This window comes from Micrasema longulum, unplaced genomic scaffold, assembly GCF_059751315.1.
Source record: "Micrasema longulum isolate JH-2025_06_02 unplaced genomic scaffold, ASM5975131v1 h1tg001877l, whole genome shotgun sequence".
NCBI lineage: Eukaryota > Metazoa > Arthropoda > Insecta > Trichoptera > Brachycentridae > Micrasema > Micrasema longulum.
In genome coordinates, this window is record NW_028279051.1 from 18,490 (window position 1) to 36,914 (window position 18,425).

At 30.6% G+C, this 18,425-nt stretch overlaps 1 protein-coding gene across 2 annotated transcripts; it reads right to left on the bottom strand.

The window, feature by feature from the left end:
* Nucleotides 1-167: 167 nt before the first annotated feature.
* On the bottom strand, nucleotides 168-17,806 carry LOC148273666 (MAGUK p55 subfamily member 2-like). Of its 2 annotated transcripts, XM_088238373.1 has the most exons (12): nucleotides 17,607-17,806; nucleotides 13,236-13,345; nucleotides 11,970-12,125; nucleotides 10,239-10,421; nucleotides 6,517-6,750; nucleotides 5,401-5,499; nucleotides 4,772-4,930; nucleotides 4,181-4,391; nucleotides 3,937-4,107; nucleotides 3,283-3,428; nucleotides 2,377-2,451; nucleotides 457-994 (listed from the first exon to the last, which is right to left on the bottom strand). In XM_088238373.1, exons 1-12 carry the CDS (start codon nucleotides 17,689-17,691, stop codon nucleotides 818-820), a joined length of 1,806 nt encoding a protein of 601 aa, XP_088094499.1. In that variant the 5' UTR covers nucleotides 17,692-17,806; the 3' UTR covers nucleotides 457-817. The 2 variants fall into 2 exon arrangements, with proteins under 2 accessions (XP_088094500.1, XP_088094499.1); XM_088238374.1 differs by lacking the exons at nucleotides 13,236-13,345; nucleotides 17,607-17,806 and adding an exon at nucleotides 12,264-12,390 and having other exon boundaries at nucleotides 168-994.
* Nucleotides 17,807-18,425: the final 619 nt, after the last annotated feature.

An 18,425-nucleotide genomic window follows, 5' to 3' on the forward strand; every position in this document is an offset into this window, starting at 1 on the left:
TGCTAAAGCTCAGTATTATTGACTGTATACATTTTTATATTAGTACTTTTTTATTTTTCTACAAAATTTAAATCAAACAAAATGTATATGTATATTTATTGAAACTCCCATATTGACAAACACAGAAGTTTAAATTTAATATATTAAGTTACCTTAAATAATAATTATTTTTTTATCTAAAAGTTATAAAATGTGATTGAAATATAGCAACAGGCACATGTATAATATCTGAATTATTCTACTAGTAGGCAGCTGTTTCCATAAATCAACCAACAAGTCCCGATGTGGTTTATGTAATAAATATACTTTGCATTCTAACTTTACAAGATCATAACATTTAGAATGTGCCATATATTTTGATGGTAAATTTAATAAATCTTTATGATAATAATGAATAAAATTTTATCTAAGACTCAGACTCCATTTATGAGGTTTTATCATACAATTATGTAAGCATTTTTTTAGTTTTGTTTCTACAAAAACAAAACACGTACGCCAATAATACTTTTCATTTTTTATTTTAGCTACGTAAAGATTACAGTATGAAAATGTGCTTTCAATTAAAAAAAATATAAACATGTATAACTATGTTTTATCCATTTTGATAAAGTTCAGAAAGACTGCAGCAATGAGAAGGCAAATTCAATCACAATTGAACGAAAAAGCTTCAGATACGGACCATGTCTTCTACAGGAACCTAATAACATTTAGATATAAACATGGCAAATTGTAAGATTGAAAAAAATCTTAAATTGAATTATATTGTCAATCAAAATTGTGAATGGATATTTAATAATAGTGTAATCACAACAACTTCTTAATAAGTCCAATTTACTGGAACCCATTGATGGTTGGTGGAAAGTGTTTCTAAAGCTTCAACAACTTTTCGGAAAGTGGCGTCAAAGTCTTGGTTAACAATGACAAGGTCAATGTACTTCTCATATGTTCTCTGCAAACAAGCACTTTCTTCCAGAGTTGTTCTCAGGTCGTCTTCCTAATGGGCGAGATAAAAACAGCAATTCAATTTACTTGTAGCTGAACATTATCTTTAGTTTTGGTTTCAAAAATGTCGAGTTAGCAAAAAAATTTACAGTAAAAATGAAAATAGTCACTCTGTTCCCACAGTGTCGGATGTACATCCATGTAATATTTACTTTATTAGAAATTAAAATACATTTAATTTCTAAAAAACAAACAATAAAGTACAATGGACAACTATCCATATATATAGTATACGCTAACACCTTAGATAAGTGAAATAACCACCCTGCTTATGGTTCCATCACTGATTAATCTGTATTTTTTTTTGTATAGTTCCAATAATGACACTGTGAACAATATTCCATATGTACTACAGTTGAACTTGGTTATAATGACACGAAAATAGCAAGATCTCGGATATATTGAGGAAACATTAGTTGACATTTTAGTTTGTGGTTTTCTCCAAACATTTATTCACTTTTATAGTGAGCTACTTCTCTGACATACTGAACAAAAATATTGTCAACAGTTGGGCACAAACTCTTCAATCGTTTAAAAACATAATTATAAGAACCTAAGTAATGAAGTCCAAATGGGGGACTAACTCAGTACCGGTGGCGCTGGGCATCAGAATCGGTTTTTTTGTTTTTCACCGAATTGGTGTTTTCGCCGACAACATTGATAAAGTTATCATACATATGGTTGGAATGGCGAATACAAAATCCAAGCTTTGTGAACTTAGTAAGTACGGGCTCGGCATCTTATTAAAATTTACTACTTTCTTTGTACTTTATGAATGACATCCTTGTTTCAGGGGTTTTAACAATGTTTTGCTTTTATTTAAAGTTTTATGGTCAATGCATAAAGAACATTACTAGTGGGTGATGCCAGATAAGTTAAAACCTAACCCTTGAATTGTAAATATGACTGCTGATAAGCAGAAGTGTTTAAATTTGTGAAAAAGTGACAATTATTTGTAAAATAGAAGGTTGCGAGAAAAATGTTGAAGTGTGTAAAAAGTTTTCAGTATCCCTTATCCATAGTGTCAACATTGTAAAACAATACGAATGTTTATCTGCAATTGAAATTAAGAAAGTGGTATGTTTGTAAGAATTTATTATATTTTTCAATAGTTTCATTTCGGAGTGACGGTCGATGGGAGGAGTGCTCTCCCGAAACTGTAGTAGTGTTCTGCTAAAAGAATGTGAAATTTCAATAATTTACTGTTCTGGGATAAAATTACACAGCAATGGATTCAAAACAATAAAATAACAAAAAATATATTTTTTATAACAAATAAAAATCGAGTTTGAATCGATGATCCCGAGGGAAGCTGGATAATAAAGCTAGAACTTAAATAAACTTAAATTGAAATTAAAGAACAAAATAAAATACCTCATATAAAGATGCCAAAGACTCGAGAGTGCGAGCCCTTCGAGAACTGAATCGGATGGAACTCTGCCTGTCAAACTGGTAAAATAAAACAACATGCAAAATGAACAAAAATCAAATGATCATGCAATTAATATTCAAACAAAATAAAATTTCATAAGCGGCATAAGTAATAACATAAATAGATTACACATCCAGGCATGGCTATAACTAAAAGCTATACTGAAACTACTTTCAATATGAAGAAAATCACAATTGACTATTTTTCCTTGGGTAAAGGAAGCCTATTCCTTTAGAAGTAAATTTGCAAGAATATTGTATATACATACACATATATTCTGCCCACAAATAAATCTACTTAATGCTTCATGTGGTGATGAATACTTTGTGGATTGATAGATTTGTAAGTTAAAGGAGTCGAGAGCTAGATATATTGAGTAAGTAAAATATTTTTCTGATAAACTCCCTAATATTGATGCATGTCATCACTGCAATGTTTTGTCAGCTTTCTACATGTACTAATTATGATCATATTTATTAATCCTTGCTTTCTAATTCTTTATGCAAGAAAATCCATTGATTCAAGTATGAGTACGTATGTATAACGTGTACGTATGTATAACGCAATATAGGCAGATGATTAGTGCTTAATAATATAAGGTATGTATTTAAGACTGCGTTCAAAACAACTAAAACTTATTGTTAAATATGAGTTAATTGCTACAAATAGTGACCTAAGATGTATCAATTGAATGCCTATATTTTTTTTCACAAAGTACACATTTAAAGGGTATAAAAAAACATAGCTTTTTAGAAAAAGACTATTACTGACAAATACAAAACAACAATGATTTTTTAATTCATGCAAAAATTGAATACATATTAATAATTATGCATAGTAATACATACTTGTAAGTTTCGATTTGAAGTAAGATTGAGGTTCCTCAGTTGGTCCATTCCCGGAGAAGCAATGAAAACAACATACGGAAGGAACTCACGAGAGTTGTGAAGAAGTTTCAATGATGCCGGAGAACAATCCAATACACACATTTTACCTAAAATGTCAATAAAATATACATAATGTGGTTTGGTACAATAGTTATTATTAAAGCAAAAAAAGGTGGTGTACAGGTTTACTTGAAATTATGTTACTTTCATCCATTATTTGGGATTACGAAGAGTGATCTTAATAATGTTTTGAAAATTCTTCTAATATATGAATGATTTATCTTATGTAAGAAGGGGAGAAGTATAATATGTAGTAGGATATGTGATCTGAGGGAATGCGAACAATGCTGTACAGTAATAATAGGCAGCATAAATATATAAATAATGTCTGTCATAACATAAGTCAATCTGCTTACATTTCCAAATAATGTATCTATTTGTCTCACATGGCTATACTATGATATGTTTAGTCCTCGTCCCTAAACTACATAAGCTTCTGAGGTCTCCATTTGTAGCACTCGTAAATTTTCCGAGATTTATAATTCAATTTAACAGAATACAATATTTTATAATGTTTATGAGTCTTAGAACCATATAAAAGAACTGTATAGATACCTTGTTGAACTATAGAGCGAATAGAATCAAAGTGAGTTCCATAAAGGTGTCCATTATGTTCACCGTATTCCAAAAATGCACAATTCCTTATATTCTTCTCCATTTCTTCTCGCTCAGAGAACCAATAAGATGTACCATTTTCTTCTAGTGGCCGTGGAGGACGTGAAGTATCTACAGAAGAAAATAATATTTAAATAACAATAAATATGACTTTATAATGGAATATAAATAAATGAATACTGACGTGGTACAATGGCAGCAAACTTTGAGGGATCACTGTTGATGAGACGATTCTTGAGTGTTCTTCTTCCAACACCCTGGCAGCCGATAAGAACCAGAGTTTTCCTGTTAAACGGTGGCATTCGAGCTACTTCTTCATAAAGAACTAAATCAGCATTATCAAAATCACTTGCACTTCGTGATTCATATACAAACTTACGTTTCTTCTTGGATATCTGAAATACAAACCAAAAAAGCTAAATAAGATGCAATAATGAACTTGTTACAAGAAAAATAATTGAGTGAAATTTTATTGAGATTATTTTTGATCGGTATTTAAAAAAAAAACTGCATATAAATATTTTGTATTTAGACTACAATAGCTGATTGATTTGGCGCAGAAAAATGTAATAAAAATTATATAGATCCATAGCTTGTTAATTCTTACTTTTTTCAAGTTTCATATAAATATTTTCACAGCTGATCAGTGTTTAATTTAATATTTCTAGCAAAACATAATTACACATTAGATCATAAAGTTAAAAAATAAATTATTTAATTACTTTAACAATTGGATTGTGCATGTTTAATTATAAAGAAAGTAAACTTTTCATACCCATGTTCCACATATGCTAATCTTGTGAACAAAATCAGCTTCAGGAGGCACATAAGCTTTTCTCCTTTCTTCTAACTCGGGTGACGGAACTAATCCGACAACTTCTGGTGCTTCTACATTGCACGCTTGCCACCAGTTAGGATCTTTTCTATCCGTAATCTGAAACAATTCCGAAATTATATTATCCTAAGAGTAATAATTCTCTAGAGAAGCCCTTAAGCAAGCTCTATTGCGTAGAACAAAAGCCTTCCAAATTTTTGGTTTGGTTTTTAGTTTAACGACAAACGTGTAATAGACGGTTTCAGAAGCACCTGCGGCTGTTGTATTGCTGTAATCTGTAGGTAACTTCTTGTTCAATAATCATAGAATGGTTTTTCTCCGTATGGGCAACTCTATTAGGTTATTACTCTAAGATATTATCATACATAACAGTTGTTTTTGAGATCTATAAAAATATAACATTATACTGAGTTACATATGGATTTATTAAAATAAACCGATTTTATTGATTAAATTGACACTCATTTTGTAATACTTCAAGATAAATAATTAATAAGATTTTTTTTTTTTTTTAACTAAACCGGCACTGCACAAGGAATTTCAGTTTGGCTTGCTTATTAAACATTTACCTGTAAAATGTCACCTCGCTTGAAGGGTAGACCAATTTCTTTACAAGGCAGCAAAGTATCATCGACGGGATTGTACTCAAACATTGTTCGCATATAGCACTGAAACCAAATGTTTTTTTATTTATTAAAAAAAAAACTTACTATGAGTAAATACTAAAAAACAATTAACAAGAGCTGATCTTGAGTATTTGGTGTGGAATTTCAGCATAAAGTATAAGTCACACCATGAGAACATTAGTGTATTGAGTTAAAACACATAGTTTAGAGAATGAGCATTGGAAGTTAGAAACTTCATTATTAAATTTATTTAAATATTTTGGTTTCAGAAAATTTGGCATACCCCTAGGGGTTGGGTTATCTCTATCTAATACACTAATAAACCATTATTTTTGATCATGTTAATGCATTAGTGTATATGTCCTAAAGCACTAAAACTATTTTTATAATACTTTAGTGTTTTTATACCATTTAGCAGTGTTAAATTTTTTATTTTGAATTACCATGGAAGAGAAATAAATAGAGCAAAAAATTCTCAAAAAAAACTAAATATTTCTTTGAAACACTTGTTTTTTAAAACTTAATACACTAAAGTACTCATGGCGCTAAGTACAGAATGAAAAATATTACATATTAATAAAAAAGGTTAAATAATGTCTGCCATAACTTATCTGTATTTATAATATAAAAAATAATGCTACATATTTGTTAAAACAAAAACATTATAAACATATTGGAAAATTAAAACGTTTTGTGAAAATATTACTGTATTTGAGAAACACAACTGTTTCAAAACCGATTCAAATCGGAATATTTGGATTGTTTCAGCGTTGTTTTAATGAGCAAAAAAAAAACAATTGTATTCGTCAGTAAGTGACTAACCAAGTTATCAATAAATAATTGGGAAAAATACAGCATATTTTCTTTTTAAAAAAATGCCTTTTTATGGTTTACCCAAATATTTTGAAGTTAAGTTAGAAAAATGGACAGTAAGTTGTTGTTGAGCGGGATTGGAATCTTGGACCTCTTGAACCGGAATTCTCGACAACCCACCTGAAGTTATAATGAAAAAAAATGTTGGACTAAGTATATGGGTTATTATTATTAAAAGTATTTTACCTTGAGATTCCTGACAGCATTATTATTAGGGCTGAGGCGGTTGTTGGGGCCAACTTTGAGCGTGATGTGGTGGGAGGAGCGGGAGCACTCTGCACGCAGCTGCTCGGCAGAGCTCACCGCGGAACCGTTGACCTCCAGCACCACATCCCCGGGGGCCAGCAGTCCCTGCTGTGCCACCGCTCCTCCGGCCAGGACGCGTGCCACCACCAGCTGCCCGTGCTCATCCTCGGTCACCTAAATTATCGCTCTTAGGTACACTAGCAGTATTTGGCGGATGTGCGTACTTACGTCTTATGCTTTTTTATCTTATTTAAATTATATAAATACAGAAATATAATTCACATAATATAAAATACAATACAAAATGCAATGAATTTTTGTGTTCATCCAGTCAGTTTTTGAACTCTTCTAGTGTTATGCCAGTATTGTGCTAACCCATCTCTTACTGTGCCAAAAATATCCTCGCATTCTGGTGCTGTGTAGTCATTACAGATGCAAAATTTAGAGAATTTAAATTATAAAAATTGAATATTCATAGGCAATTGCTTAAATTATTTATATTTGAAGTCAAAAGTGATAATATTTATATTCTAATTTTGAAAAACATGAAAAAACCACTAGCTCACACTTGCAACGCGAGCAGCTCTTAAGTTCACGTTGCCTTATGCGCTGATCATGCTTTTATGTAAACAACAAACGATTTAGGTACACAGCCATAGGAGTAATAATTCAGTGCACTATACACCATTATATGCAGATAAAGGAATTTAAATTTTATATTATGTTAATAAAATTTGTATAAAACCAAACCGGTAGATAGATAAGTCGGTGAGTGGTTTTATACAAATTTTATTAACATAATATTAAAATGTTGGACCACAAAGTTAATGCTTTGAATATTAATAGAATTTAATTTTTTTTATTTTACAAGAATAACCCGCTAAGCTTCTATTTTAGAGGCTTGTCAGCAGGTAGGAAAGAAAGGATTTGGAAGGAGGTTATGAATTATACACAATGCCCAGACCAATTGAAAAATCAATCTTGGTTGGATTTTTTCCTTGCAACTGGTGGGAATCGAACTCGCGACACCATTTTCACAGTTGGCCGTTTAACCAACTGAGCCAAGACACCTGTCTGCATGATTACACTAGTGATATTTATATTTTTAACATACACACAGACAAGCTGTATTTTTTCTGTAAATAAAACAGTGACGATATATATTTTTTTTATTGAACTATATCTGTGCCTCAGAGGCCAGTTTATGATCATGTCCATTGATTTAAAAAAATGTAAGGCTTATAATGAAAGAACCAATGTATCAAGATTAAAATACAAATGAATGCTTTTAATTATTAGAAATCACTTAGAGAAAGTAGATTCTTAAGGCATTTTTCTAACATTTGATGTTAGGATTTGCATCCGTCTGCCTCTGACGTACAGATATATTTATTTGTAATAAATAGATTACTTAGATGAACCTAAATACTTTTGCTATTTACTCAGGTCTTGTAGAAGATTAGTGTAACGGTATTGAGGTAGATATACATGCATACATGCTTTTCGATAATACAACATACTGGTTTATTTAACACAGGTAAACATACGTAGTTGATTGGATTGGTCTGGCTCTTGCTGTATGTACATCAAGTAAATTTATAGACTCCCAAAATGTTTGTAAACATATGTAGATCAAACCAATAGATTAGTTTTTGTATCATAGCATTGTGCAATTTAGAGGTTTTATGTGTCCATTGTATTCAAGTTTAAGGAATTAACAAAAAAAAAGTGATTATATTCAATATTTTTTACTGTGTATTTAATACACAATCATTTCTTTAAAACCATCATTGTGCAAATGTCCTTAGACATGTTTGGTATGTGTTGAGTACAAAAAACATTGTATATTTTAGACAATAAGTTCAGTTCCCATAATTAAAGTTAAAAGTCTGACAGTTTTAGTATAATATAATGAGTTCTTTATTATTTAAATACTATAAATGCATGACATATAAATATAGCTTTAACAAAAAAAAATGTAGGTTTGAAACATTTTACTACAAAAGTTTTGAGGTGGAACATGGTTATTAAGTAATGTGAGGTAGATTATTACAACTCAAATTATATTGTCAGCAGAAATATAAAAAGCTGTAAGGAACTGAGAATAAATTATTCAAGAACGGGATAAGAAAAAAACAACATAATTCTTGTTTTTGTGCATATATAAAAAATAATAATTTTGTTATACAATATTAAAATTTGTAATAATATATTAATGAAAACTAGAAACATATATTTTTTTAAACTTTAATTTATCTTTTACCTCTTTCGTACAGTTCACACTTTGCCCTTATTGCATTTCAAATTTTTATCGACGATATTATCTTTATATTAAAAATTATGTTTGAATAGACATGTAATTTTTAAACATTTATATATTTTTATTAAAGGAAGCCGAGTGTTTTGTTGAGTGTTTTTATTAAAGGAAGAAGAGTGTTTTGTCATTGGACAATTATACTCATTTAGCAGTTACCTCACATTTACTCATCTATTCACCCACACATTATTTATGGGGTCAATAAGACGTATAAGATGACCTCAATACAGGTGGACATAATAAGTCTGGGACAATTGAATTGGACCATAATTTATCCATATTGGTCAACGGTGAGTGCAATTTTGGTTTTTTATCAGCAAAGATAGATCATATGATGGAGTTTGAAATGTCGGTAATATATACAAACAACAAAAGAATACAAAATGAAAGATTCTTCCAGTAGAACCTTTTTTGGATTTTGGTAAAATTTAACAGCTGCTGTGTTTAGTGTTTGATTAAGTAAGTAACGATTTCACGAAATTATGAAAACTAAAAATACAAAGCGGGTTAGTAGAATGTATTTATCAAATTCATTGTTTATGATTATTTTCTACCTTTTGAGGGCATTTTGAAAAAAAGTACTACAATCGTATCAATTAACATTAACAAAAGAAATTAAAAATAAAAAAATGCTTAAATTTCTCGGGTTTAAAAATATTTGATCGCAAAAAAAGTAGAGGAATTAAATCTAGTATTTGGTTGTAAAAATTTGTACTTATGTCAGAAAAACCAATGTTACGTGTAACTTATCGTGCCTAGATGCCCAAAATCCCCTGAACTGTAAAGATCGAAAGCTACACTTTTGGAGGCAGCTTTCAAAACCAGCAAGGAGTATGGCTAGGATTAGCAGGTGCTGCATTCAACAGTATGAAAGCTGTCTGGAGTTCAGATGTTTAGTCGGTAAAAACTAAATGCCTAGTCGTCTATACAATCCCTTTATAGTACCTATTCACCTTGACTGATACGAATCGTGGTTCCTCACTATGGCCCATAACAACTAATTATTGAGTCCTGAGAATAGGTGCCTCAGAAGAATAATGGGTGTGTTCGGTGGTATGACTTCATAAGGTATTTAGATATAAGATAAGCAGCAACCTTCGATGACAACCGACAGGAAGCGGAGGCAATACGGCTGTCTGTGCTATATATTACGGATGCCTCCTGAGAGCCTTAAACACGCTTGCCCACTTTACAAGGCATCAGGATATCGTGGTTCTGGATGTCCACGGCGTCAGCCTGTCAAGGTTGAAGGCAGTCTGAACTGCGGGATGAGGACCTGACTTGGGAATTGGCAGCAGACAGAGAAGCCTGGAGAGATTTAAATAAAAAGATAAATAAAACTTACAGTTAGACCGAGAGGTTGATCGGGGTTCTTCCTGATACCAACTATCTTAATTGCGTCTTTAGCAGGCATTTCGCCGTCGTCGCCAACAAACACCGAGTTGTCAATTATGTCCTCCGAACAAGCTACGCTCAGTAAGCGGGATACCCAAAGGGCACCGACTTGATCATGAGCATCTATTAACGCCTAAAAACATTAATGAATTAGAAATACATATCGCCCATCCAGTAAAATAGAGTCATAACTAAAACAAACTGACTATGAGTTAAGTATACAGAATTAATTATAGTAAAAACTCGCATGTGCTAAAAAATGGACATAATTATACCTTTATGATTTAACAGTTTGATGGCTTTTGGACTCGCTAATTGGAATGGGGCCATTCTCAGTCATATTCATAGTCAGCTATTTTATTTGATACAATTGAGATTTTCTTTGCATTTTTTTAAGATAAATCTGAATATTAGGTGTTGTTGTGTTCGTTTTTTTCCAAATTAAAAAATGAGCACCAAAAGTAAAACAAAATGGTAAAGGTTAAACGCCATTCGAAAGAAAATTTTCTGCTCTGTAAGATATTGTGTTTGCTTTTACCTTACATTTATTATTTTATTTGTTTATAAGCCTTCAAAATGGAATGTCAAGTAGACAAAAGTGAGCATTTTTGACATACCTTTTGTTTGTGTTCAATAAAGGATAAAACTAATAAGGAGAATACATTTATTGAGTATTTTGTTGTAATTTTTTTTTGTTGTGTCTTCTTGTTCTCTTCATTTAGAAAAAAAACGGACACAACTTGTGTTAACACCCGATATATATAACACATTGGCATTGCTTTAAAGGGTGTAAAGAAATATTAAAAAAAAAAACATGGGTTCTTTAGTTTTTAGGCTCTCCTGGAAAATCTGCTATTTGAGTTACGGCTCTATTTTATCGGATGTGCGATATGTAAAACATACACAAATAGTAAACACATAAATATATAATCATCATAATTATTTCCCTATCAGTACCCAGTGGTGGATAAGGCACTGCATTGGTACTAATTGTAGCGTGTCTGGGACAATTACATGGACGGAAAGGTCATCAGTCTTACGCTTCAGGTGCCAGTCTAGCAACAATGGAATGTTGCAGTGAAAAACCACCTTAAAAACCAATATTTCACATCCCCCCCTGCCAGGAATCGTATCCGAGACCTTAACACTACGAGGTGGACTCTAAATGATGGCGCTTAATGGATACCAAATGTAGCGATGTCTTGAAGGTAACACTTAAATTTCAAGTATTTAACTAGTTCACGTTTAAAAGATAAGATAGGTTTAAGTACTCAAATACATATTTATAAAAGGAAATAAAAATCTCAAAAGGTCCATAGGTTTCAAGAATATAAGTCTTCATCTATTTGAAGTAAAAACTAAAATTATTAAGTAACCTTTGTATTTATTTTAGTCTTCTGAAATTTAATGTATCATATGATTTTTAGTTTAATACAAAGACAATAGGGAATTTACAAAGAGTCACCTTACCTGACCACAATTAGTCACTAGTAGATATGATAAGAGACAATATTATGTATATGGTACCTATACTTAAATGTATTTTTTTCATTTCGAGGATATAAATGAATCATAAAATTAAATAAATGGATGTACTTGAACAGATATTATAAAAATGATTTAGGTCGAGTTTTAAAGTAAAAATAAATTTATTTAAATAAAACACATAAGCAAACCTTACCTTAAAATGCGGCTTTGACAGTAAAATTGCAAGCTCAGCTTGTTCTATTGTCCTTATGTTGTTTCCTCTATATTCACTTAGTTTTTTAATTATTTGGACGTTTCCCAAAGAATATGGTTTTACAGGTGCTGGGGCATCCAATTCGTAATCAGAATTCTGAAAAAAAAAGAAACCCGTTGAAAAACAATCTAATTAGAACATTCCACTCTGAATAATTGGGCGTGACATTTTAAAGGAAATAAACAGACATATTAATTATTATAAATGTTTAATGCGTTAAAAAAATATGTTAACCTCGAAAGTAGAGTTTCGGTAGAAAATATTTAATAAATACAAAGATTTTATGTTATTGATTTAAAAACACAAAATGACTCGGAGCCACGACAAACGTTGACAAACAAGTGGCACACCCACTACACGCACATGTTAGAGATGGCCATCCTGGAACTCGGTCGATATATTTCAAATAGTCGATTAAATAAAACTTTTTATGTAAAATTAGTATTTTTGAAATCAATAACCTGAATTGAGAGTTAATTCAAGATAAAAAAAAATTTAGTTTAACTGTCATGTATTTTCGAAACATTAATAAAGCCATTTTATAAATGAGTAAAACTTCGTATATGTGTATTAGATTTTTTTTAAAAGCCTATTATTAAATGACTTCCACCCACAATAAATCTGAAAAAAAAACAGAACAAAAATTGTGAAAATTTTAGTAAAAAAAAAGAAAAAATATTATTAGTTGACATTTTATTTTATTAATCTGTGTCGATTTTTTAAGTTAAAATTTTACGGGGTCATAAGTTTGAAAAATAAATCTTTTACAGAACAATAATAAAATTATCTATGTATTTTCGATTTCTAAAAAAATCGATTCTAGTATAGTACGCGGGATGAACGTCCCTATTCAGGTCAGGTAGAATCAAGGCTGCCATCGTTGAGATTCTAAAATATTAGCGTTTGGATTCTCAATGTTAATAACCTGCATCTGCATCAAATCAGGTGTGCTCAACCAATGGGGTTTTGTTGTTTATTGTTAAAAAATACTGTCTTTCATTATAAGGTATCTACGTAACCAAAGTAGCTAAAACCCAACAAAATACAAAGACATGGAATTAACTTTAATTTTTGTCTTTCATACAGTCTTGATTAATAAATTATAGAAAACATAGAAATAAATTCTTTTGTGGTTTTGTATGCAGAAAAACGTAAAACAGAAGATAAGCGATTTCGGATTTCAGATCATTATTTTAAAAACTTTACCTTTATTCGCTGGTGTTTGGGACTATCAAGTAGACCTTGTAAAAATATTTCTTCCGTGTTATTCAAATTAACTTCATTTATAACGATTTCTGGTTCTTCTTTTATTTCAACTGAAAAAAAGTAAAGCATATACCTAAAGATAAGTTTAAAAAATAAAAGGTTTTCAAAGACAGTTTTAAGTAACATTCAATCTGCATATAGGTATTTCTTTGCAAAAAATAAATCGTAAACAATAAATTTTCTAACTTGATTTTAACTTCGTAATAATTTTTTATGTATTTTGATTATTCAATAATATTGTGAGTTCTCGTGGTACTTTCTAAAGTTATTAACACCCAAAAAATACAGGTACCTAGGTGATATATACTTTTTGGATGAATCAAATAGGTTTATGGTAAAAAAATATAGTTAATATTTTTTTAAATAATAAATACATAAATAATAGGTACCTCAAAGCCTAATATTTTTTTTTAAATACGGGTTTTTTTCCTTTATTAGGGTCTTCTACTAAAACATGATAACTTGGACCAAAAATAAGTTGCATGAATTTACAAATTATAATAAACATAAAAATAACTCAAACAGAAAAAAATATCAATATAGACAAAAACACATATTACGAGTAAATGCCTTTCATTCATTATCATCACCGTAATTTATTTTGTTCATTAACGCCCAAAAGGCATTTACAAAAAATAAAAATGAAATACATGCTAACATACTAAATAATAAACATACAGAAAAAAAATGTGAAATTAGTTAAAAAGGATTTGTTACAAAGTAAAAAAAAACAATAATAATAAAGGTATGCAAGAAAAAACAGTAAGCATATAAACAAAAAATGCAAAGATATAAGCTTATGAAATAAATCCTGTAAAGCAAACAATAAATAAAGTGTTAAGGTAAGCAAGAAAAACGTTTTTAAGTTAAATTAATAAACAAGCAAGCATATATTATCACAAAAAAATAAGAAATAAACATATTTATCTATGAAATGCGTATTTGCCAATACTACAATGCAATTTGATATAATAGTAAAAAAAAAAACAAGTATAAGGTAATAAAAATAAACAAGTAAGTATTTTTTTAAAATTTATGGATGCGTATGTTATTGGCCAAAAACCCCTTTTTGGCTGAAAATCAATTTTTCTGGTTTGCTCATATTTAGGGGAATTCTCCGATTGTAATACACAAATTACATTTGAACTTCCCAATCAAACTACGTGCTGATGAACGCAATAGATTTACATAATTGGAATGTTGTCTTGTACGAAAAACGCCTTATATGGAAACCGCGTTATAGGAGAGTTGTTTGCAATATTCGTTCGCGTTGTATGAAAACTGCATTATAAGAATGCCGCGTTGTAGAAGGGTTCACTGTACTTTATGATGACTTTAATTAGTGGAATTCCATATTTTCATGGTAAATCTTGACAAGTAAATTGACTCTTTAGTTTTTATCGCATGCCGAAATTGCTGAACCATAAAAATGTTTACTATCCTTGCGTTTTGAACACTATGCTTGCAGGTAGGTGTTTTAATGTTACGTGTGTGTAGATTACTTACATTATAGAACAAACCCTTTTTCTGCCGCCTAATCTAATTTTTTTTTATGCCACCAGAACACATTATATGTCTGAATTAACAATAGTCCTTACTAGAAAGACCCGTGTAGAGGAATATATTTTACAAGTTTAATCGAGTTTGATTAATTAATTTTTTACTTAAAGAAAAGTTTTAGAATACACTTTTTGCATATTATAGGTATTGTTAAGATCTCTGTCAAGAACTAAAATATTTAATTCATATTAATTGAGTTGCCAGTGTCAGCCACAATGACAGGTACTTTCAATGCCCGTGGGGTGCTATTCTGAACCACTCTCGTGGCACGAGAAAACAGTTTTTGTCGTGCATTTTGTATGTAAATACACGAGATAATACGGCCACGAGAGCGTTTGGAATACCAGGCCTGTTTAGATTAAATTAATTTTACAACGATACGTTATGCGAAATTTTTGCCACACATATTTATGTTTTATTCATCAACCAGGTTGTGGTCCCGTGGCTAGTGTCTCGGACTCACGGACCAAAGGTCCGTCGTTCGAATCCCACTCTACCCCAACTTGATTCCATTTTCTAATGGTGAGTTATTTACAACTCGTTGAGAATGGCCCTCAAAATGAAATATTTGGGTAAATCATAAGAACGCAAATATTTATTTAAAAAAAAAAAAATATTAATTGGACAGCTGCTTTGTGGTGTACTATTTATTGCGTTTGCCTATCATGCTTAAGCTTCCGGGCTAGATTTCCGGTGAGGTCAAAGTGAAATATTTAAAGTTGGTTTTGCACTAAAATTGTTCATTGTCTTTGGATAGGCGTCTGGCTGATTTTCTTCAATGTATAATTTATTACAAATGATCGCTGATACGCTGGGATACGTATACAGTGCCCAATGCACAAAGATAAAGAAACAACTTAATTTTTTTCCTTCTTAAATATAACGGTAATTTATAAAAGTCCTGTACGTTATTTTATTTTCTTTACTAAATTGAGGGAATTAAGAAATGTTATATGAAATTGATTGTAACTATTTTTTACAGTTCTTTACTAAAAAAAATGTGAAACCGTAATCTACTTAGACGAAACATATGGGCAGTTTTTATAGAAACAGAGGTGAAAAAGAAGATCTTGATGTCATGTACCTAAAAAAGAATTTGACGTTTTACGACCAGTTAGGTAGGTGTCTTTATTGGACACCATGCGATCTAATTATCTACATGTACTTATAAGGGAAATACGGACAAAATGACGTACACGGGTAAAATGGCACACCCTCAGAGTAATGATTCACTACTCGCTTATGTAATGTAATGTATTTATTTAGATAGTTGTACAAATAAAATTTGAACACATACTCGCACCGTAACCAATAAACAATATAATACAAAAAATATTTTAAAAACTAAATATTGTTATAAAATCCAGACGCCATAGAGATGCCCTTTTGTTCTATTGCATAGAGCAAAACAAACGTGTAACGAACGGTTTCGGTTTGCGCTTGCAATTCTCGATCTAAGTACCTACGGCCAGTTGTATTGCTGTAAACTGTAGTTAACTTCGTGGTTGATAATCATAGAATGGTTTTCGTCCGTATGGGCGGCTCTATAAACGGATGGCGTATTATTACCCTGGGGACACACCGCACTTGATGAACATGCAGGGCCCTTTTCTTAGTTCCCTTACATATTCGCTACTCAGCAGAACGAACAGTAATTTTCATATATTATGTCAATTAATATAATTTAATAAAATGGGGATAAATAGGTATGTATATAAGAAAATAAATTTATATATTTATCAATTTATTATGATTTAAAAAATAAAAAAAACTTGTTAAATGTACTTATTCCTTGGCAAATCATATTTTAGGCAAATCATGCATTTTTTTATCAATGAAATACTGACAAAAAATGAAGGTATTTTTTAGTTATTTAATACACAGATTAGTTAAAAAACAATTGAAATATTTAGATTTTAATGTATTTTTGCATAAGATTCCTTAATACAAAAATTTACGTTTTATTAAAATAAAATCACATTTAAATTAATGGTCTTTGTAAAAATATGTTTGAATACTGTTTACTCTTGTTTAAAATTAATTTCTTAAACTTATTTTTGAGTACGAAATAACGTATGTGGGCACTTAAGCGAAAGACAAATTAAATTTCGTGTGATTGCGTGCAATCATTTCTAATTTAACAAAATAAAATAAATATAAATTATAAAACATAATTTGGGTTTTCAATTTTTCACTGATATTATTACCAAGGTGGTAAAATCCAGTCCCTGTCTACAAACATTTGAACAAACTCAAAATATTATCAGTAAATAAATTGTTTATTCAAAGATGGAAAGTAAAAACAACGATTTAAAATAAACTATCAGACAAAGCTGAACAAAAGACTCAAACAACCTTTATAAAAGATTTTAAAAATGAATATTGTCGCTAACAATAAATTATGAATTAAAAAATGAAAATAGTTTTTTTCTATGAATGTAGTAATCCGCAATTAATTTGAAATAAATAAAATTAAATGAAAAATTCATAAGTTAAAAATATAATATACCTACTTGATTCTAGGTATAAATATAGAGGAAATAATTTTCAATTATATTTACATGAAAATGAAGTAAAATTTTATTTTTGTTTTTTCACGCCTAACAATATGGAAAATTGTAAATAAATTTCAATTAAATTATTTAGCGTTCTATGGGTACATTTATAAATATTGGCACGGTGATCATGGAATTGCATGTTAAGTCAATATGAAAAAGGTGTATTTTAAAATAAATGAGAAAAAACACTAACGGTCTCCACGGCGACGACCTGACGTCACATAATCTCGGTATCCGCGAATGTCATTAGTGAACCTCCCTTTCCTGCGCCCGATCATTTGAATTAGGTATTAGATTACTTATTTTAAATGGAATTATAAATCACAGCGATGAGCTTTTGAAATTTCGCAATTACGAGTGCATGGCGAGAAATTTTCACTACCGAATGACGTTTGCACTGAGCGAAAGCTTTCCCGGAACACGCGGGCGTCGCGACGGAGTTATACGGAATGGAGCTTCGCGGCTGCGCGCGCATGCTGCCTACACGATCTCTACACACAGCGAGCTTTTTCAGCGCGCTGTGTTGCAACCACATTATTCGAGTTCCCTGAAAATATTTTATCTGGTCAACCAGTGAAGGTGAAATCTTCAGGTAAGATCAATATCTCTACTTTCCTTTCATGAGCTATTACTTTTCGTGTGGGAGGAATAGGGTGATTGATCACATGCGTGTATAGCATTATTCAATATCCACCAAAGTACGTTTTAAACTACATTTGTTAACATTGTATTTTATTTCCAATGTACTTATTTATCAAAAATATGGATATCTATGGAGTGTATATTTATTTGAATACACGCGGAATGTAAAAAAACTAACAATTTGACATTTGTCGTTAACAAATAAGAAAGAAACTAAATTTGACACAATTAATTAAATAAAAGGAACTCCGTATTAAATTTTCAATCAGTAATATAAAAGATGTCGATAACCGAAAATACAGTAATTTTTTTTTGGCTGGTTGGTTCAGCTGTAATTGTCTTAAAAAAAATATAGCACATATGAACACAA